Raw genomic sequence first — 22,506 nt, forward strand, 5'->3', positions numbered from 1 at the left:
CTGAGAAAGGGACTACTTGGGAAGGCTCTGTCCTTGCTGGCACTGCTCAAGGCACCCTAGGGTACAGGATTCATCAGTCCCAGACATGCTAGTCCTGTCTAGCTCAGGGCGGGGAGATGGTGCTCACCTCTTTCACTCTCTGAAGCATGGGCTGCAGCCACTCACTGTTGACTTCACAGTGACTGTCTAAGAAGGTGAGGATGTCAGCAGTGGCCGCTTCAGCTCCTCGCACCCGAGAACGAATCAGCCCTGCAATGGGGAAAGGTTATAAGAAAGATTAGAAAGGTAAGCAGCTGAGCCTCTTTCAGAAACTAAAATACTTCACAAGGATGTTACACAAGAAGACCAGTCACTTCCCCAGTACAACACCTCTGCCGGGAGCAGAGAGCAGCTTTGGCAGGGCACCCCCTGGGGGCAACATCAAATGTGAGCCCTCCCAACACACAAAGAATGACCTCATCTGCTGCTTCTGTTCATGCCACTGAACTCTCACCTGGTTCCTGCCTTGATGACAGTTCCCTTCCCCTCCAGCCCTTCCCTCAGGTACCTTGCTGCTGCCTGCACCATGCCTGCTCGGTGTCTCTCCATCAGAGCACCTTGTTGCCTCTCTCACTACTTCCACAGGAACACACTATTCTCTCACTGCCTTTCTTCCCCCTTATCTATTCCTTTGCTTCTTGCCCTGTGGTTGGAGGTGCTGCTCTGGCTCTCAGATATCTCCATACTTTCTTACAGATCACCCCGCTACCTGAGATAGCTTTCACGCATTGAACAGTGGCTCCCATCTTCCCTATCAGATCCTTGCTCCAGGCCCACTGTACACCGACAACTTTAGAAATTAACCTGGAAACAGGACTTCCATCTGCACCTATATTCATAAAGATCTTAACATGCAGCCCTTGATCTAGCCAGAGCCTTTGGACAATACTCTTATTATTTGAACTATGAATTGAGAGCCCTGAAGACTCAGAGTTGATAAGCCAGGTCCTCTGTCCATACAGCCTCCACATCAGGACACCACTGATAAGAAAACCATAATGGTAAGAAACAACTCGTATGCAGCTGGCAGGCAAACAGGGCCTTGTGGGCAAATCCACCCATCTTTGTACCTGCAAAGCCTCCGTACTCACCTTCTCGACGGATGTTTCGTAGACACTTGACCTTGGGGATCCTGGTAAGGAGCTGGCAGTCCTCAGCTTAAGGAAGGCAAAAAACATTTGGTACATATGCATGAATTATTTGGCTTCAATAGAGAGCTCCAATTAACTGTTCTCTTGTATCTCCATGGGAGGGGAATTGCTGCTTTCACTTAATATCAGCCTGATGGCCCCAGTCCTCCTGTTTGAAGGGTACACAAAAGAGCACTGCTTGCCCACTACCCACCTCAGACAGCTGAGCCTGTGCCTCCTGACACTCCGGTAGGCCAGGCCTCCGTCCTCCTGCACTTAGCATTTCACAAGAATAATGGGACATGTGCTGGCAACATGGCACGGAGCGGATGGCTTTGATGAAACGGAGGGACCATAGGGAGCCAGAGCTGCAAACTGCAGAAGCGCCAAGTAAAAGAGAATCCTGTCATATAAAACGATTTCATCCATTTTCTTTGCCCTCAGCGGCTCATTTGGGCATTTCCCAACATTTGTTCTTAGGGCAGTTTCTGCTCGATTTTATTTAATATAAGCCACGGAGAGTTGATCTGCTTCCCTGGAGGCACCATTACACTAACGCACGGATGTCTAACTGAGGGCTTGGCTGGCAGCTTGCCAGGAGCTTATGCCATCCCTCATTTCTTTTGCTCAGGGAACACGATGGAGAGCAACAGCTACTGGGTCCAGCCCAGCCATATGAAGGAGCAACACATTACGCAGGATGCCACGGGCTAGGCTGCCTACAGACCGCACTCTCTCTACTCCCATCCACAGAAGCAACACTTTCTAGCACATGCTATTTTCCCTTGCTTCACCACAATGCCCCATTTCTCCATTTATTCCATGTTCCTCTTTATGTCTCACATCCTCTCTTTTCCATTGCCATCCTCCCGCGGACATGGTGCCCCAGGGAGAACACAAAGGCCATCAGCCAAAGTGCATCTCCTGGCATGGTCCTGCAGGAGCATTTCCACTCTCAAGGATACATGCATGCAATCTAAAATACTGCTCTTGTGTGGACGCTTTGGCAGCCGCTGCACTATCCAAATGAAGTGGCAGGTGCTCTCAATTAAAGTCTACTGAGATTTTGCTGGACATCTGCTACAAGAGAAAGCATCACTCAGCTTGGCTAAGCTACAATTTCAAGTACATACAAGAATCCATATCAAGTCACTTACTCTGGAACTTATCACTCTGAGTGTAACTACTTGCCAGCATCGATAGACTCTCTGTATCTTTGCAGAAACTGAGGCAGATGTTAAAACTCAGTGTCAGTCCTCAAATGGGTACTAAAGTGGTGAACTAAAATTCAGATGCCTCAGTAGAGCAGCTGTAGAACTATAGATATCTGTTTGCCAGCAAGAAAAATAAGAATTACTGTAGGATGGGGCTTTGTGGAAATTCTTCTATCCAGGAGCCTAAATGGCAGTTTGTGGCTGAGCCCTGTGCAGTACTGGTACCAGAGATCCGTTTGTGTTGATCTGGAACACTTTAACCACTGACGCAGCATTGGAATTTTCAGGTGCTGAATGTGAGACACTTAGGACTCTGTGTTAGAGGTGCTCAGAAACACCCAGCTCCAATAGTTGGGTGCAGCTCAGTCCTTATCCAAACATGACTCTGAGGTCCTCACAGGTTTTAATACCTAATTTCACCATCCACCTCTGCCATGGCCGCTACCATGCATGTATTTAAACTACGCACAGAAATACCGCTTCCTTTTCCTTCTCCTTTGCAAAGAGACATGATGGAATCTCTGAGAAAGAAGGGAGTGAACAAAGTAACCAAAAAGAGGGAGAACAGGAGGAGAAAAAACAAATGCAAGGGAAAAAGGTCCATACTTACGATCTGAGCTGAAGTCATCTACCAAAATAATTTCCTGGATGAGGTTGGGAGGGGTGCGGTTCAGGACGCTGCAGGGATCCAGAGAAGAAAAAGACAACCTTTGTGAGTTGCTATAATAATGACAATGGTTGTACTGACACAAGTCTGCTGTGCCACACTTTACAGCAGGAATACCAAGCTCAGTAATGTGGAAGAGGTAACCCAGTTCTTTGTACATGGGTCCATCAGAAGCTGAACTGCAAGCAGAAACATCCCAGAAAGCTATGGCATCTCAATCAAACCTGAGAAGGATCCCATAGCTAGAAAGATGGTTGTAGGGCCTGCCTGGAAGCATCTAGCAAAGGATGCTGAAGCATGCTCTCCGCCTCCTGAGAGACAAAGAGGAGAGCAATAACAGCCCTGTGGCAGCCAGGAAACCATTCTTGTCCACCAGACTCTGCACAAAGCTCATCACTACTGGGAAGTAGAAAGAGCTGCCACTTTTCCCAGCAAGCTCTCAGTCTTTTCTCACTGATTCTCTTATTTAGGAAAAAAAGCAATTTTCTTTGGCAATATTCTGGACTTGTTTTGGTTTGGGTCTTTTTTTCCCCTTCTTTTGATTGTTATTTGTCTTTCTTTCAAGCCGTGACACTCGCTGAGAGCATAGACTTTTTCTTGGGCTGGGATCCACTGTGGCCTGCAATGCCACCAGAGCTGCAATTGGCTTGTGTCTACAAGATGCAGGCTTTCACATACAAGGAACATAGTGGCACTTATTCTTCTGATTTCAAGCAATTTTAGAGAAAGTGTTGCTTAAATATTCTGGGTTATCTTATTTTGTTCAATTGCTTTTGGTTTTTGTTTATTTTGCATGTTTTCGTTTGTTTGTTTTCCTTTATACAGGAAACACAAGAGTAAGCCCATACTCCCAGAAATAGCCTACTAAGGCTACAGAGAAATTACTGTACGGTAATTAGCATCACCAATGGCTTTGCACACAAGTTTCTTCAGTTTTCTGCTGTCCCACAGTGCAAAATCCTGTCTGCTCTGCTGCTCAGTATCACATCCTACTCCATTTCATATTTATGCTGCTTCACACACCTCAAGAGTATTTGTATTTTGAGCTTACATATCCCTAAATGACTGAGCTTGCATTTTTCTAAGCTGAATCTCATTTGCTGCTCCTGGCTCATACTCCTCTGGATATTTCAGCACTGCATAGTGGGGTGGGAGGTGGGGCTATGTTCCTTCTTGCATTTATGATTGCCCCTTCCCCCAGAATAGCCATTATCTGCGTGTTTTACAGACAAAGTTGCCTTGCACTGAAATTCTTCATGCAGACTTAGCACAAACCATTAACAATCCTGACTGCCCACATCCTGCAGCATAACTGTTGTAGAAAGGTATTCTACACGTTCTCTCGCTACCCTGTTAGCAATACTCACATTTTCTCCACAAGTTTCAGGTCTTCCAACTCAACAGAACTGAGAAAAAGGCAATACACTTGGTTCTCTCTTCCTCAGTTGTTCACTCAGTCCCCCAGCAGAGAGAGGAAATATTCTTGAGGAGTTCGATGCCTACTTCTGCTCTCAGCTCTGCAATGATTTGCTGTGGATCCTTGGAAAAGGTACTTAACCTTCTTCATACTTTGTCTTGTCTGTCTTTTTAAACAAGTAACACAGCAGTCCTAGCATTTCACTTCAGTGAGGTGCACAGACTGGCACAACAGTTGATCACTCTTAGGCACAGAATGTATCACTAGGCTTCCAAAATCCCAGTGCTAATCTCTCTTTTACAGCAGAAGCAGAGACTATTCCTCTCATCACAAGGATACCTTCTTACCCTCCTTTTCTCATGACTTTCTTCTTTCAATGTCAGTGCCCTTACTTTGTCCCACGACATCATTTCAATACTGCCAATAGCTTCCCTTCTCTGCTGATTTGTCCATCTCCCATCAGTTCACAGATGCCATCTCCTATTGTTTTTTCTTTTTTCTTCTCCGAAATTATCTCCTCTGTATATGGTTAACAAACCTCCTCTGCTTTAACGTAAAGGCTACTAGCCAATGTTTGGCTGTGTGCCACTGCAAATACTGTAGAACCCAAGAATTCATCCTTTGAGACTGCTCACCAAACAGGGATAAATCAGGAACATTTCTAACACTTGATGTAAGCAAGGAGTAAATCAGGAGCACTGAGTGTAAAGCTCTGGCAATGAAGACTCCAGCCATAGCCAGAGGTCTGGTAGGACCTAAATGACCTACAAGGTCTCTTCCAATCCAAGCCACTCTAAAGGACATCCAGCTGACCTTCCTTTTTTTTTTTTTTTTTTTTTTTTTTTTTCAGCTGACCTCAGCTAACTCTCCATCAGAGGGCTGCTTCAGTGGCAGCAGGACTGTAGGGTTGAACCGCTAGGTCCACTTTGCAGGGTCTTTGCTGGGGACTCTGGGTTGCAGAACATCACATCTAAGAGATTGGCGAGACCATTTCTCGAGTGCTGTGTTCAGTTTTGGGCTTCCCAGGATAAGAAAAACAAAAACATGCTGAAGCATGGCTAGTAAAGGACAGCTAGGATGAGTAAAGGACTCGAGCATCACATGTATGAGATGAGGTTGCAAGAGCTGTAAATATTTAGCCTTGAGAAGAGAAGGCTTAGAGATGTTACAGAGTCACTGTCCCTGGAGATACTTAAACTGGACATAGACCTCAGCAACCTACTCAAGCTGATCCTGCTTTGAGCAAGTCTAGCATTATGCATTGGCAACATTCATCTGCTCATCAGTACACATAACCTACAGAGGATTTGGATATCAATTCCTCTCTTTATGGGTTGCTGCTGTTTTGAATGTCATCTTCTCTACGTTTTATTATCATAGCATCTTCTCTTTGACTGGCTTGAGATTTTCTTAAGGATCACACTACCACATCTTCTGAGCACCTAACCAATTATTGTCTGAACTATGATATAATCAGCAGAAATCTCCTGCTGTTGTCCTACTAGCAGCACTGTAGTTCCAAACAAATCTGCTCATTTTCTGAACAGCGGCTGTGTAGGGTTAATTTTATGGCTTAAATGAAAAGAGAATGATAAGAAGTAAAAAGGCAAAATGTGTTAATGCAGTATGTACAGGACTCTGAAAATACAGTAGTACCAAACCTGGCAGACTGAAACGCAGCCTTCTAACCATGAGGCCAACTTGGAAAAGCCTGTTATTTATTCACAACGTACATTTCCCTAAGCCCACAGGACCTGACAGGAGAAGAAGTGATGATGATGAATAATACATTCCTGTTAGTGATACCATGAGTTCAACCTTCTACCTGAACAATTCAGTCTCCTTTCAGCCTTCACAAGCTGCTCCTGGACTTGCTTGCAGGCTTCGGGGACCATTTGAACAAAGGCTTGATAACTCCGAGGGCAAAGGACATTTTTTATGTAAAAAGGAAAAGGAAAAGAGCCTCCCCAGATTCTGCGGGGATGATGAGGAGGGGAAAGAGCAGCTGAGCACTGCTTTGTGGTACAGATAATTGCACGCTTTCTTCTGCTTGGGGATGAGACTCTATGTTACTATTTACCTGACAGATTTGGCTACTGCTGATACTCAGACATTAGGAGCAACTGGCACAAGACAGCAAGTGCCCTGTATGTACAACAGGGTCTATATGAAAAGCCCCAGGGAAGACCTGGTGGGACATCAGGTTCAGATGCTTTTTTTTAATCAGCTTTCTGCTTGAAAGACTGCTCACTCTGCTCTCACCAGGATAGCCCCACCTCCTGAAACATATACCCCGGCAGGAGACTGGCTGCATATTTCTGTTTACAAAACACACCCTCCCATGCTCCTCCCCTCAGCTACATCTAGAAGCCCACACCGTTCCCCTCTGAACCCTCAATCTTCCAAACCAAGCTCATACTGACCATTCCCCATCTGCAGAGGCAGGCCCAGCAGCCCCTTTCCGGCTGCTAATGATCCCACCACAAGAACAACACAGTAGCTACCTGCAGACACTCTCTTTGAAGAAACACCCACATCACCAATCCAAGTCCCAAACCCATCTTTGTGGGCCATCTCTAGGACAGATCACAAAGCGTACAGGGGAGGTCCACCCACCTTCCTTGCATAACCACTGGAAAACGTCTAATCCTGCAACGGAACTCACCTCTTCACCGTGCGGAGCAGCGCGGAGCGGGCCTCGTTGTGGAAGGTGATGATGAGGCTGGTAGCTGGCAGGTCTGTATCATAGCGTACAGAGGTGCACCTGCAACGCAGAAGAGCAGAAGCATGAGCCAAACACTTTCTACCAGCAGCTGCTGGGGCAACATGTCTACAGCTTCCAGAGGAGAAGAGAACTAATATGCTAAAAACAGAAACAGCACAGCAGAGCTGCAACAAGCCTCAGCAGCCCCTGTACAAAGGACAGCAGGGCTTGAAAAGAACTGTGCTGGCTAAAAGGCAGAAGCCTTGAGGCTCTGGTACCTAAATTCATAATGCTGCATGCATTATGGATGAGAACACATGACTTTCCTGGGGAACAAATGTTCAACGCTGTGGATTCTAGCCCATGAATTTGCCTGTGTTTCATGTAAACTCCAGTTCCTTCATGCATAGGATGTGCACATGCTAAGGATGCATTGGGGCTTGGACTTTACAGGAAGGGAAAACACTATCAAGCTCTGCGATCTGCCCCAGAGAGCTGCTGAGGTTCCTCAGCTTCTCTTCTGGACATTAATACCTCAGCTAGCAACAGAAAGTAATTCTTCCCATCTTACTTCGTAATGTTAGGTATGTATACTCATCCACATCCTCAGAATGAAGAATCAGCTTGCACCAAGACTGCTTATACCCTGTGGACAATAAGCATTCTGGAGAACAACTCATGGCTATGAATCTTGGATCCAATTCTGGCAGGTGCTAGAAATGGCAGGTTTGGACTGATCTGCTCCTCTGGAATTGCGACTTATTTTTATTCTTAACTACTCAAGGCTATGCTTAGACTAAATACATCACTGGACAGAATACAATTTATTTCTTAAAGCCATTTGTTGTACTTCTATGTTTACTCACCATTCTTCTATGGCTATTACTGAACTGTAACTATTTTTATCATCATGCTCAATTCTGCTAGTTTAAAACTATTCTAAACTATTGTTATTTTTCATTGCAATGTTTTGTTAAGGGGACAATGACTTCTTCCATCAATTCTCAAGCATATAAAGAAACCTTGACAAAAACTAATGTGAAAAACTTGGGATCAGACATGAGATGTATCACATTTATTATTGTTTCAAAATAACTCCATGATTTAATGAAAGTAAAATGTATTAAGTCACCAGCAAGTAGAAAAACATGACATTGGTGTGCCTATTATTTGAGAAAGACTTTCCAAGTTCTCAGCATTATTAGAGCATCGTAGGGGATGAAGATGAAGTTTGTGCTTGTAAGCTGGGTCTGCCTTTGCTTCAGATCAAAAACCAGCTAGCTACATGTTCAGTTAGAATTAGCATGAAGGATGTAGACTCAAATATGCCCTATTTGAGCTTTGGCGTCTAAGGAAAAATACAGTAGTGCCCTATTCATCCCTGACTCCTTGAACTGAGCCAGAGCGATTTGTGACAGAAGGAAGGGCCTTCTCAAACCGCATCTAACTTGTACCAGCAGAAATAAGTCATTGCATTAAGCTGTCACTGCAGCAACCATTCCAATATTGCCACATGACATGGTACTCAAAAACAACACCCTCATTCTCAAACCAAACCCCCTGCAAATAGGAGGAGCATGGTAATAGATCTATCTGCCTTGATTATATGCTGCTTAGGGAGCCCCCATTGCTAAAGGGAATCTTCGTAAAGCTGAGGCCTGAAGTGGCCATACATTCCCAGGGAACAGTATATATATGTCTTTAGACTGAAGTGCACAGGTAGGGCTTTTCACAAAAAGCATCCTCTGCATGCTACCACAGATCACAGATCAAAATAAATAATTTATCTTTGAAGGGAGCTGGTTCTAGGCCAGAACATGACAGCAGATTAACAGAAAACAGTAGTTGTGCATGGCAGGGGGACTGTCAGTAACAGAGGACATACACCACTGCCTCCGAGTCACTAGCAAGCCAATCCTGAATACTACACTGGGGAACAGAAGCACAAGACTTTCATCTCACAACCAAGGTCCCAACCGCTTCCATTCACAAAGCACCCTGATGGCTGTCAGTGCTGGCAGGCTCACAAAGCTCCACGTCTCCTGACACCCTTTTTGCAGTTTCAATCAAGTTAGATGCCTGGTTTCCCCTTCCCAGCAGTTAAGAGGTGTTGCTTTGCAACACTACATCTAGGTTTCAAACAGACACCAGTGCTTCTGACATGGTTACTTTGCTTCTATTTTTTCTTCTTTGAAGTATGCAGCTTTGCACTTTTCTATTGCTATCAAGCCTATCATCTTCAAGGTACAATGTTATCCTTCTGTACTACAGAAAGAACAAAATAATTACCTGGGTGCTGGTAGTAACTTACAGATGAGCTAAGTCAGCAGTATAAATTCACCCCCAGTGAAACAAGGACAGAACAAGGAGCACTTTGCGAGCCATGAAATATTCACTGTCTGAACATGAAAAACTCATTATTTTCATCCCCACCTCAGCAGTGTTCATCCAAACCATAACACTCAGAACACACCAAATGAGATTTAGACAGTCAGTTTACAGCAGGTGAGAAACACCAAAGTAAAGCAATGCTGCAACAGCTGAGTACCCTGCAGATAGGACAGAGGCTCACTGAGAAACCCCGAGCGTGGGGGATTTTATGCAAAAAACAGCTTGCAGTTGAGCAATTTGAGCTGCAAGAGAGAGGCTGTGCTGAAACCCAAATGCTGAGGTAATAGGATGACGTTTAGACCTGGGGGAAGATACCCTAGAAAAGCAACACACTAGGACTGAATTAGCCAGGGGTCTCCGTGCATTTGAGACCTTTCCAGGTTAACCACAAAACAAAGTAACAGACAGACCTCGGAGAAGAAAAACTAAAACCATCCCTCTGTTAACAGGGCAGAGTGCAGGAAGGTTCTGGACTCCCCTCAGCAAGCAGCAGCCATGGCTTGGAGCAAGGAGTGTGCAGTACCTGTAGTGCCTGGTGTCCCGTATGGGCCGGTCGCTGCTGAGTTTGTCACTCTCTAGCTGATTAAAAGCATGCTGGCGGTAGGGGTCTTCTCCAGCCTTCAGCAGCTTTGAGGACAGATAAGCCTTCTCATCAAAAGCCCTCCTGCTGTTCTTCTCTCCCTGGGGAGCCCTTGTCACCTAGAGAAGAGATAAGCATCAAGGAGAGCAGCTGATTGATGTTTCAACACCGGTAACACGTTCAGATGTAAACACTAAGGGAAGGCCATTTGTGACACATCTGTAAGGAAACGGGTCAGGTATGGAGGAAGGCAGGACAGACAAGAGCTTGGAAAAGAAAGCAGGAAACCTTACAGATGTAATGTTACAATTGCCTTCTCCAAGGAAAATTGCAGGCCTTGCTATCCTTGCAGACTTGAGTAGCTTGGGTTGAAAGCTGCTTTTCTGATGGCCAAGGCAGAGCCAAATTCTCTGCAGCTCTTGTTACACAGGACACGTGAGACTGCAGGTATTTGGAAGCTCTACCAGACAGCATGGGTTTGAGAGCAGCTCCAGCCAACGTGGCTAAAACAGTATTTTGAGGAAAAAACATTTTCAGCTTTTCATCATTCGCTATTGCATACAAACACTGTCACAGTTGATTCAGCAGGTTCACCCTGTGCCTCACCATACAGTATCACAGAAGTCCAGAATAAAACTGAAAACTGCATACAGCCATCCCCAGTCCCACACACAAGCTAAAACAACTGGGCTATCCCCTCTCCACTCTCTGAAGGCTTCTTAACTTCCCCTTTTTGGGTCATGGAATCCGTGCAATGCCAGCACATGAGGACCATTCACTACGGCCACTGGTTGGGAAACTGGGATAATTTACACAGCAAAAGTTGTTTAACAAACTGTCTCTGGTAGCAGTTTGAGAGATGAAATCATGAAGAAGCCATAAAATGCTTCCAGCCTTGTATGAAGGTGTGCTGGAGCTCCCCCTAAAACTGCTCGAAGAGGCAGATTCTGGCATATCTGCAACTCATAGGAAGTGGCAGAAAATCTCCAGATCTCAAGATCCCCCTGTTTAAAACAGTTTGGATATTCTCTAATATTAGATTTGATCATGCTTCTCCCTCTGCTATGTGGCTACATTCAAGAGGGGGCAAGAGACCACAGACTGGTCATCAACATCACTCAGCAGTTCACTTAATCCATCTTAATAGGGTGGGAAACAACTCAAGAAACCCAACACATGGCAAATTCCCAAAGCAGCAGAGCATTTTGAGGTAAAAATGTCTCTGCACTCGTCTCTGAGGGCTGTTTTGCAGTTCAGACAACCCTAAGAGGCGTGGACAGTTGAATAAGGTGACAGTAAATGGAATTCAGTGTAGGCAAATGCAAGGTAATGCACATTAGAATAAACAAATTCAGCTACTCATGTACACTGATGAACTGCAAACTGAGCGTGACCACTCGTGTTACAGATCTGAGCGACTCCATGGACAGCTGAGCAAAACCCCAGCAGTCAGTCAGCAGAGGTGGAAGATAGGACAATCAGAGCAGACTAAGGACAGGATGGAGAAGTCCAATAAAATTACGCCTACTATAGCCGAGGTCAACTTAATGCTCAGACTTCCCTTTCTTATCATAAAACAATGAAGAAAATGTCTTGGCACAGGAAATAAAGCTGCACTACTTTCAGTACCAAGCAACATACTCAATCACTGCACAACCAAGCTGCTGCATATGGGTTTACTCTGGTTTAGGTTCAGACATGCTTTAGCAGACAACCCTCTCTTCCAGTGCTGCAGGCACCTCACTGGGGATGCCGAACCCTGCCTTCTGGACTCTCCCTTCAGGTTTTATGTTCAGCACAAGCAGGAAGATAATAACAACTTCGGCTCCTTTAAAAGTTGAAATGTTCTGGTCTTTTAATTTACACTAAAAGTTATGTCAAACAAAGCTTCCAATTCTATTTCCCAACCTAGAAAACAACACTGATGTGAAGCAAAAGCCAAGCTAACCATGCTTCTTCAAATATTTTTGCGGCCACTCACTGGTCCTTTACCACTTATCTCTGCCTTCCCAGGCCCTGGAAAAGCAACAGCTGGGTTTGGTTTACATTGCCATGAATGTTGCACAAAATGCTGGCAGCAGCTGCAAGCCTTCAGAAGCCATTTTGTCACAGCACAGGGAGGGCTCCCCAGGGCAGCCTCCAGGCACCTCCCTTGGGCATAGGCCATGGCCATACTGTGCTGTGGGCCCATGGGTGGCACAAGCAGGTCCATTGGTGCCCTCAGAGCAATGACACATTGATGCTTGAACTATTAGGGGTAATTCATCTAGCTAGCATAGTTCTGACATTACTTCTTCCTAAATTTGACGTATGAGTGCTGGAGCGCTGGGAATCAGGTGCTGGTTAAGAACACCTCCCATCTTTATCTTGACTGGTATCTCTTCATACTGTCCTTAAACAGGAAAGAAGGAACATTTAGGGGATGATAGCTTAGACAGCCTAGCTTCAGTGCCCAGAAAGACACTGCAACAACTAATCAAACAGCCCCCCTGCAGGCACCAAGAAGATAACAGGGTGACACATAGCAGCAGGCTGAGATTTGGCAGGAGCACATCATGTCACACCAATCTTATTTTCTCCTGTGATGGAGTAATCAGTCTTACGAGTGTGAATAAGCAGTAGATACAACGTATCGTGACTTTGGTAAGGATTTTGATACGGTCTTATAAGATAACATCAGCAAGCTAGAGAGATAGCAGCCTTGATGGAAGTCATCATCAGAGCTGAATCACCAGCTGTTCACTGCCAGAGCAGGGGGGCAATGGTGTGCACAGGTGTCAGGGGTTTGTTCATAAATGGCTTGGGTCTGAAGACTAAGTAGGTTTATCAAACTCAAAGAAAATCCAGCAAAAAACATCAGACACACTCCAGATTAGAACTGAAAATTATCTCAACTTATGTTTGTCTGAAAACAATACATGAAATTCAGTAAAGGCAAACCTCTACAGTTCAGCAGGACAAAACAGAGGAAACTGCAAGTAAGAGTTCTTCAGAGATTACAATTCATTATGAACAATGTGAAAGCAAAGTTTTTTGAGGACAGCAAACACTGTCCCGGAGTTGTGCCCAGACAGCTACAACAAAGCCTAGCAAAGTGAACATAAAGCTTATCATCAGAGGACCGACTTGCTTTCCTTCCCTAAAATATAGATGCTTGACTGCAGGACATTTATCACTATTAATTCAAAACTCACTTAGCAGGAACAGCACAGGTTCTCTGTGAAATAGTAGACAGCCCTTCACAAATTCCTCTGAGGTGGGCAGACTGACATCAACCCCCCTGCTTTCTCTCCCTTCACATTAACTCCTCTCACTTCAGGAAAAAGTTAATGTAAGCATACATGAGCTTGAGGTATGCTAAAGGCACACTGCGTACAGCTGAGTGCTGAGTTAAGGCTTTTACAAAATCAACAGGACAGCTCATTGCCACAAGCTATACGGCTACACACCCCAGATCCCCATGCTTGAGGCTGAAACTACAAATGGGAGTTAGAGGAGCAGGCGTTCCCAGTTCCTTCCGACTGATGCTCTGTGACAGACCAAAAAAAAAATATCACTACATTAATGCAGAAGATTAACAGGCAATGGAAAACTGAGCGTCTAGACTAGGGATTAGCAAAGGAGCTTGCACAAACTAAGGTTTGACCCAAACACTGCTGTGACCTCCAACACAACTCACATACCAGAATTTCAGGAAACAGTGTAAACACTCTTAGTCTCATTTCACTGTTCCTCTTTTGCACATACATTTTTTCCTGTCTGTGACAGAATGGACCTAATAGCTCTGCTGATGCTGAAAGCACACTGCTATTTGTGTTTTGAGATGGCTAAAGGGACCAGCAACTGTTTTAGTAATGAAATGAATACCACAAGCAGGGTATTATTAAGGGAGAAGAATTAATGCTATGCATATCTGTGACTATTTGAGGGCCTAATTTCTCAACCAGCACAGTGATACACTTGTAGGCCTATCAGTTCTAAGGCAGCAAGACTGTAAAATAGACAGTACCATTCACGTACATACATTGCTGCTGTCTGCCACCAGATACAAACACACCAATTCCAACATAGAGAAAATAGCCACTAAAACTAGAGCAATTTGGGAACTCACGGTCCCAACATTTTTTAAAAATTATTTTTATTATTATTTTGCAACAGTAGGCTTTGCCAAATTCAAAAAGGACAACCATATTCCACGAGCCAAGAGGAATCATTACTCATCCAGAGTAAGATCTGCAAACCTCTCAAAAGTAACGATAATTCATCATTTTACAGTTATTGTGAAGTTAGCTTAACAGCAGTATTATACAAGTGGACATGTACTTTGCAGCTCTTACACACCTTTCTGGAATTATTTAGTCTAGAGAACAAAAGGCCCCAGGGAGACATCATAGCAGCTTTCCAGCATTTAAAGGAGACCTACAGAAAAGATGGGAGATGCTCTTTATCAGGGAGCGTAGTGACAGGACAAGGGGTAATGCCTGTAAACTAAAAGAGGGTAGGATTTAGATTAGATATTCAGAAGAAACTGTGAGGCTCTGGCACAGCTGCCCAGGGATGGGGCATCCCCAGCTTCTCTGAAGGCATTGAAGACCAGGCTGGATGGAGACCTGGGCAGCCTGATCCAGCGCAAGGTGTCCCCACCCACAGCACGGGGCTGTAAGTAGATGGGCTTTAAGGTGATCTATCACACCGCTGCCACCTCCCTCCCACCAGCCTTTCAGGCCCAAACCCCTTCAGCAGAGGTGTTCCTCTCTGAACTGGTTCAATGCTAGCTTCCCCCCTTAGGATTTAGTTATCAGCTGGCTGGCTGAGCACATCACCTCCACTCAGAGCAAGTCACCTTTGAAAACCCCTGTGGAGTCACTGGTATCCACACGTGAGATTTCCCTGAATGGACTCACTCCTCTTGCTCCATACTCGGCTCCCATGACCTGACGCTAAGCCTCAGAGCAGACAGGCCAGCACAGCACTACCAGCAACCAGGCTGCTGAGGAGTGCAGCAGCACTTGGAGACGCTCCACATGGACTCTGAATGACACAGTGTTCAGAAAGGGTGCGACTGGCAGCTGCAGCAGATCCCAAGAAATTCCCAGGAGATCACACTTGCCAGGGAGCAGGCTACTGTTGATGGGCTGAATCTACAAGATGTCTCAAATGTCAATTGCCAGAGGCAGCTGCTTCAGAGGGGGTGTTGCATTCCCATAGGGGGTTTACGAATCCCAGCATACACATAGCTGTTATGCCTCATGGAATAACCCATATACTTCTCTGAAAAATTGCACAGAATACTTAAAGAGGCTGTGCCTAGCAGCAGTAGGGCCTATTTTATTCATGCCTTAACTGCGTAAAGCATTTTAAATGTGGTTTGGGAACCACGCTCTTAAAGAACTTCTGCTATGAAATGTTAATAGAAGTGACCACAATTAAATAGAACCATCTTTTTTTTTTTTTTTTTTTTTGAGAAGCGCTGACAGAGGAGCACAGAAATTGATCTGAGTGTTTTGTTTGCACATTGTACCGACTGAAGTAACACAGTGGAAGACGTAAAGCAACTTGAACTGATCAGCTCCCACAGCAGAAAACTGGTCATGAGAGGTTTGCTACTGGCATCAGCTCAGGGCTATCTTGAGGCCTGCTGCCTTTTCCAGACCATGCTGGAGGACTGGCGGCGGGTCTCCAGCAGAACCTATTTTCAATGCCTTCTTTAAAGAAGCTGTGGCCAATAATCTGCAGCTGCCAGCTCAAGAGTGTTCTTCATAACTGTGACAAACAGAGCAGTAGCCTCTCAGTACTCTAACACAAGGGACAGTGCAAGTAAGAAACACAGAAAGCTGGGGCTTCTTTTTCAGTGCTGCAACTTGCCCAAGATGCCTCTGCATCTCTCTATTCTTTTCCACTGCTTCCTGGTACTTAATCCTTTTGTATACAGAGGCCATTCCCTGCCCTACTCTTGTTTTAGCCCTGAGAAGCTCTTTCTCTGTCCCTGCTTTCACAGCCAGAAAGTCAGAGGATTCTATCAAGCATTTCTGGCTTTGTTTTTCTCTCCTTCCCTCAGCTTCACCAGACATTGAGCTGTTGACGTGGAAAGCATCCTCAAGCATCTGCCTTGAAAAGGTGGAAATCCTGTATGAGGCCAGAAGGGAGGAATAAATATTTTTGTGTGTCTGGTTTCCACGGTGACCTTCTCCCCACACCCACTGCTTTTTGGACACCATTCTTACAGCCCCCTCCAAGAGAGGTACAAGATGGCACAGTGTTTTCCATGGCATTACCTTCAGTCAGCAAGCAGCGGTAATCACATCCTCACATGGTGTCTGTCACAAGCAGCTGGACGTTCTAAGTTACTGGTGTAAAGGATTTAGAAATGGGATGATGCTGACCTGCAGGTCACAGCAGTGGGTTGATAGACAAGGACTGACCACTGCATTTCAAACGGACTTGCCACGGTTTGTCCTACCGCAGTCTTTGCTTTCATGTCTAAGAACTGACAACTCTGCTTTTGAGGCAGCTACATGAACGACCTCTACCCAATGATCCTATCAGACATCTCGTTAGTGACTCTGTAGAGGAACGTTCTTATGATATTTCACCCTGACCGTGCGTGTCCTTATCTGCAGAAGAGTAGAATGCTTCCAGAAAGAACACCTCGATCACTTTGCCAAGGTCCCAACAGGTATGCAAAGCAGCATAGGGTAACACCCGGCCAACTGCCAGAAGTAACACAGCACACAAACAACAGCACTGAAGCACACAGACTACACTCATTTTGCATACAGCAGCCAAAAAAGTGCAAGGTAGATACTGCCACGGTGGTTATGAGCTCAGCATTGCATTGCACATAAACAAATCATTTCCACATGCAGTGGCTGGCCTCAGTATGACCTAAACTCACTCCATCCCCATGTAAATTAACAATCCACACATAAATCACAACACCATGGCTTTCCTTCTGGATACAGTCCACAGTTTGCATTTGCCCTGATATATACTCATTGTAAAATGGAAACCTGAGAAGATGGAACTTATTTTACCCTCACATGACAAGTGCATGATACTGACAATTATGCTCTACTGCCAGCCAAGACAGATTTTTCCCTACATTTAATAGGAAGTGACCTTATAAAGCACATGCATCTTTGACCCAGCTATGTAATCCTTGAACAGGTCTTGAAGCAGTTAGCATAGGCTGGATCCTGCAAAACTTTCTGGCCCAGCTAGCCAGAAGCAAGTATAAATTGCCCATAAGTGGATAGAGGGGACTCGATGTCTTGGGGCATCCTTCGAGGTTTTCTTTTTAGTATTATGTAAAGCAACAGCGGAAGCCAAAAGCACTTCAAAGAAAGATGCCTGAGGGCACTCATTTCCAAACAGCTCTGAGGAAATAAACTTGCTCAGAACCATGGAAATCCAGACCCCAGATGACGTGAAGCAGTTGCCAGTGCCTATTTCTTCTCTGAGTTTGAAGTCTAATGCACACAGATGTCCATTATGCAAAACTTGAAAAAATTATGCAACGATGTTTAGTTTTAATGTATTTATGGCATTTGCATACATTGAATTTATATAAACACCCACATGTCCAGACACACATACATCTGGCTTAGTATTCACTTAATCTTCATCTCATTCCCTGGAGTAGAGCCATATTTTCCCCTATTTGGTTAATTTTGTTGTAACACGAACGCCACCGCTTTAGCTGACAGAAATTCTTCACTCTTCTACATTTCTCTCCGGGAAAACAACAATATGAAGAAAACCCTGACAAAGTGAGTGAGGGAAAAGCCTTCAGGATGACCAGGAACCAGCAGGAGAGAGGAGAGTGAGGTTTGTGAGGTTGTTTTTCCCAGATAACAGCTCTCGCTTCCCAAACGCTCCCATTTCCATCCATAAAAATCTCCAATAACATCTGGCATCAGGGAGAAGACAGACATGGCAGCACACTCTGAATACATAAAGGACTAAGCAGTTGATGCTGGCACCCCTACCAGAACAACAGTACTGTCAGAGTTCCCAGCGGGTAGCTGGACATGGTGCCTCTGGGAATGAAGGTTTTCTATAGAAAAGTAATGGTCACACATATGAAGCCATCTGCTTTCTGACATCTGTTCAGCATCACCCCCTTAGCAAAAGCCATCTAGGCTTCTTGTTGCATACCGGAGTGCTGCTTTGCACTCCTATACATACACAGTTTGTAAAAAAGGTACTACAGGTTGTTGCATTTGTTCTTCCCAAAATACATCCCTGTCTTTGTAGGCATATAAACACCTTAAGAACGTCCCAGTGTCCAAGTAATTTTGAACAATTAAAAGGAAGAGGTAGCAGTGTTTTGTTATTTAAGTGTTAGGTGCACTGAGGATACTTAGTACCTGAACTCATAGCACCTCACTCTATATCAAGACATAGGTAATGCCCTCCTGGTTATCTGCTAGCACCTACGAGGCCAGTAAGTCAGTTCAAATGGGAGTGGACTAGGTCTCCATTAAATGCTTCCACCAAACAAATTGTTTCCCTATGCCCACTCCCCCACTTACGCTGTCTGCACAGACATGCGTGCCTCCTGTGCTGCTGTACTAATCTATTCCCTTTGAACTCAAGTGACCTACATTCAGCCTTTTCCTCCCAGTGAATCACAGCTGACTAAAGTGACAGATGCAGCCACAGATATTTTCGCAGTGGAGAAAGCAGCTTCAGACCTGCTAAGCGGACGATGAGGGGCGGCACCGTGTTACTCCCCAGGCCAACAGAAGGCAGAAATCAAGCGGCATGGAGAACAGGAGGCTCAGAATAGGCAGTTGAAATGCTAATGAAAACTAACCTCCCCCAAATGAAGTCAGGATACTATATTTTTTTTTTAAATCACTGCATACCTCAAGACAGAGAGGAAATGAAGACACAGTAGCCCCTAGCCTTCCACAAAGAACACACAGCACAGAATATGGACAACGTTGAAGAATAAAGCCTACATTTACATACTATTTTTCTGAAAAGCTTTGAAGAAGTTTCCCCAGCAGTAGTGAAACCAAGGATTTAACTATTAAAAATAAATAACATCAGAAAGCTTTGACAATTAAATTGCTTCCCTGAAACATCCTGGTCTCGACTCCTGCAATTGCTGTGTGCTTCTTGCTAACATAGACAGCAGTGAACTAATTACTTAAGAGATGAGCAGAAGTCAGTGAGCACTGCTCACCCAACACATTAAAAAGATTTAATTATATTAAGCTTGGGGCTCATTTTCTTTACCTTCCAGATCATGCTGTAAGAGCTTTTTGCTAAGGCTAGAGAAAGAAAGTTGAAGTAAGTACTTCTTTAATCATTCATCCTCAAGAGTCACAACTTTAAAACTGGAATTGGAAGATTAAGAATAAAATAGAGCATCTTTGCAACTGGCCAATATTCATGCTCTGGAGCAGTGCTGTATCACGTACAACTGAGACAAGAAGACAAAGGGACGCTTTGATATCCAGCCCCACAGTAGGAGACAGAAACTTCACCTACCACATTTCTGTCAGTGGATCTTGTTCATTCACAGTTCTGAACATTATCCAGTTTCGAATCAACTCTCTCCTCTCCCCAGTCTAAGCCAGCTCTGAGAGAGACCTTGTGAAATACAGCTTCTGAGATAGCTGCAGTCCCGTGGGCTCAGCCAGGTGGAGGCCAGCCTCATGGAGCAGCTCTCCTGCCTTTGTGCTGGCTGGGGTACCAACCTGGTCCTGTAGGCTGGCCCTCAGCCCCGCTCCATTCAATTAGAAACTGCACAGAACTCATCTTCCCAGGAAGTAACATCTGGGTAGGACACGACCTTGAGGAACTGAGTAATTTACCATAACGCTCCTCGTATTAGCTTTTGAGCATCACACAGGAAGGCTCTTGGCAGGACCTGATGGTTGGGAGCTAGCCAAGCCCAACATTAAAATGCAACCTGTCCATAAACCAACAACACAACTGGTGTTTTATAGAGTCACCTCGTACAACGTCGCATATCACTACAGAATCCTGGCCTGGTTTGTTAGGGAAGTTTACAAATGACCTTCAGCTCACAAAGCAAAGACTCGTATATTGGAGATTCAAATGTAAGACTTGTCCTCAGGGACCTGTTCTAATGCTCTTTCCAAAGTGACAACGGATATGGTGTATATGCACCCATGATTTATTATAAAAATTAGTCCTCCTGCACAAGGCAGTTCACTCGAATGCGTTCCCTGCCATATATTCAGCTCTGTAGCATGCAATAGTCTTCTAATAATGGAAAAACTCATTCTCTGTCAGTGAAGATTTGAGAGTATCAGGTCACTGACATTTTGTTTAGAAGCCAGAAGAAATCTAATCTAATTGATTGATTAATTTTTCAGTTACTGCATTACCCCCATTCCAGGGCTCAGCAATCAATTTGAGCTGACAAGACCTTCACAGCCGTGCTCCGTTCCTACTTGGGTCTCCATTTGCAAAGACTAATTCATCTCCCCAAATAGCAAATTTAATCAAGGATGGTGCATACCAATGAAAAAAAAAAATCATGCGATGGGCCTGTCAAATATGAAAAGAACCCTGTGTTACACCATCCATGCCTCCGTCACTCCAGACTTCCATCACATTACGAATAGCAGCCTCCTCAGCAGCCTGCTTTTTAATCACTGTCAACCAGGAAAGGTATATAAGGAAGAGCTGATCCACAGAAGCAGGCACCACAAAAGTACACACATCTGAGTCTCAAAATACTCTGGACAGGTTACGGCCAAACCATCATTCAAGGAAGCCCGCAGCTCCCCCATACACCAAGTCCCACAGTCTCCCACACGGCCACTTGCCTCATTCAGCAGATGCAAACTGCATCCAAAAAACCTCAGTGATTGCCATGTGACCAGTGGGGATCTTTAAAACCCATTACTGCATCAATCCCCATCCAATATAAACAGCTCTAATCTTGTTACTTTTGAATGTCTGTGGTCAGCAAAAACACAGCTACGCAGAAATCGTGGCCTACAGCTGGTTTTTGGCTTGCCTAAATGATAGGTCTGATCAGGCAGATTTTGAGAGCTGGTATTTTTGAGTTCATTTATTAAAAAGTAAGTCTGACATTTTTCTCCGCTTACTCCACTAGGGAGCTTTTGCCCAAATGCCATTTGCAGCAGGTTCTCAGGAGGCCTGCAGTCAGGTGCTGCTTCCTCCACACAGCCAAGAGCATTCCTGAGAGCCTCTCCCTGCTACGGCTGTTGAGTTCCGTTCACTTCTTTGGACAGTGTGATGCTCCAGCCACCCCTCACTGCCTAGGAGCACAGGCAGGTGCATTTTTCACCACTCAAATTTATCTCACCAAGGAGATGCACAGCCCCCAAAAAGCCACCAGCACTGTGACAGTTACAGCACCTTGCTTAGGTTTTCAGCAGCCTTCCTAAATATGAAGGGAAAAGAAAACGTATATACATATAATCCTATCATCCACTCCACAAAAATCACAGGATTACTTTATGAGGATGAGCTCTGCTTTCTCCTTGCCAGTTTTTCAGAAGGCAGCACAAAGCATAAATGCTTTGTTCACACTCAGAAGAACGCAGCACAAGATGTCATAACTTACCAGTGACAAATTTCCCAGTCACATCAGCAGGACAGGATTTCAGCCACAATACTATATATAAACAGAGAAAGACACACTCTACTAATCAAGGCATCAGTTTTCTGCTACGCTTTCCCTGGAAAGGGATTGTGTTTAGAAAAGATCCTAAATAATGTGTTGTTAAATAGCCTTCATTACAGAGATGACATGTATAAATGTCTAGCTGGAGACTGTGGAGGTAAACTAAAGGATAAATGCAGAACAGTTTGTTAGATACACAGAGCCTTCCAACACAACTCATTTTCTCCCAAATAGAAAGAGACATAGAAACATTCTTCACAGGTCCGGCTCACTGCTGTTGGGTTTTAGCTTTTCTGGCTCCGAAAGGGATTGTGGAGATGAACAAACATGAACAAAGGAAACTCACTGACAGGTTTGTTCAAAGCAAGTTCAAACAAATAATTCATAAAGCAAACAGTAGAGCTGTGGTTACAAGCGTAGGGATACACAGCACTAAAGTTTTCACATTAAATACAGAAAATCAACCACCAAAATACTCAAAAGAACTGTTAGAGAGGGAACAAGGTGGGAGAGGTCTGTCCTTTAATGAGAAAAGAAGAGCAAGAAAAGGATTAGATTGCAAGCCTGCATTACAGTCTGCAATAAGCATTTCCTACCACACTTGTTTGGGTATAAAAGACATTGTGAATAATAACTTGGAACATGGCAGGATGATGGAGAGACAGCACCCAGCCCATCCACTCACCCACATATCCTGGCTCAGGAAGTCCAGGGCTAACACTGCCG

At 44.7% G+C, this 22,506-nt stretch overlaps 1 protein-coding gene across 2 annotated transcripts in view; it reads right to left on the reverse strand.

The window, feature by feature from the left end:
• GALNT16 (polypeptide N-acetylgalactosaminyltransferase 16) overlaps nt 1-22,506 on the reverse strand; it is a 60,441-nt gene that overhangs the window by 22,956 nt on the left and 14,979 nt on the right. For both annotated transcript variants that reach the window (XM_015287595.4, XM_001231964.7), the window contains exons 2-6: nt 10,086-10,261; nt 7,133-7,231; nt 2,994-3,061; nt 1,131-1,196; nt 128-249 (exon numbers count right to left, since the gene is read on the reverse strand). In XM_015287595.4, the coding sequence (XP_015143081.1) occupies nt 128-249; nt 1,131-1,196; nt 2,994-3,061; nt 7,133-7,231; nt 10,086-10,261 (531 nt within the window). The remainder of the gene's footprint in view (nt 1-127; nt 250-1,130; nt 1,197-2,993; nt 3,062-7,132; nt 7,232-10,085; nt 10,262-22,506) is intronic.

The sequence above is a fragment of the Gallus gallus genome, chromosome 5 (assembly GCF_016699485.2).
Source record: "Gallus gallus isolate bGalGal1 chromosome 5, bGalGal1.mat.broiler.GRCg7b, whole genome shotgun sequence".
NCBI classification, from domain to species: domain Eukaryota; kingdom Metazoa; phylum Chordata; class Aves; order Galliformes; family Phasianidae; genus Gallus; species Gallus gallus.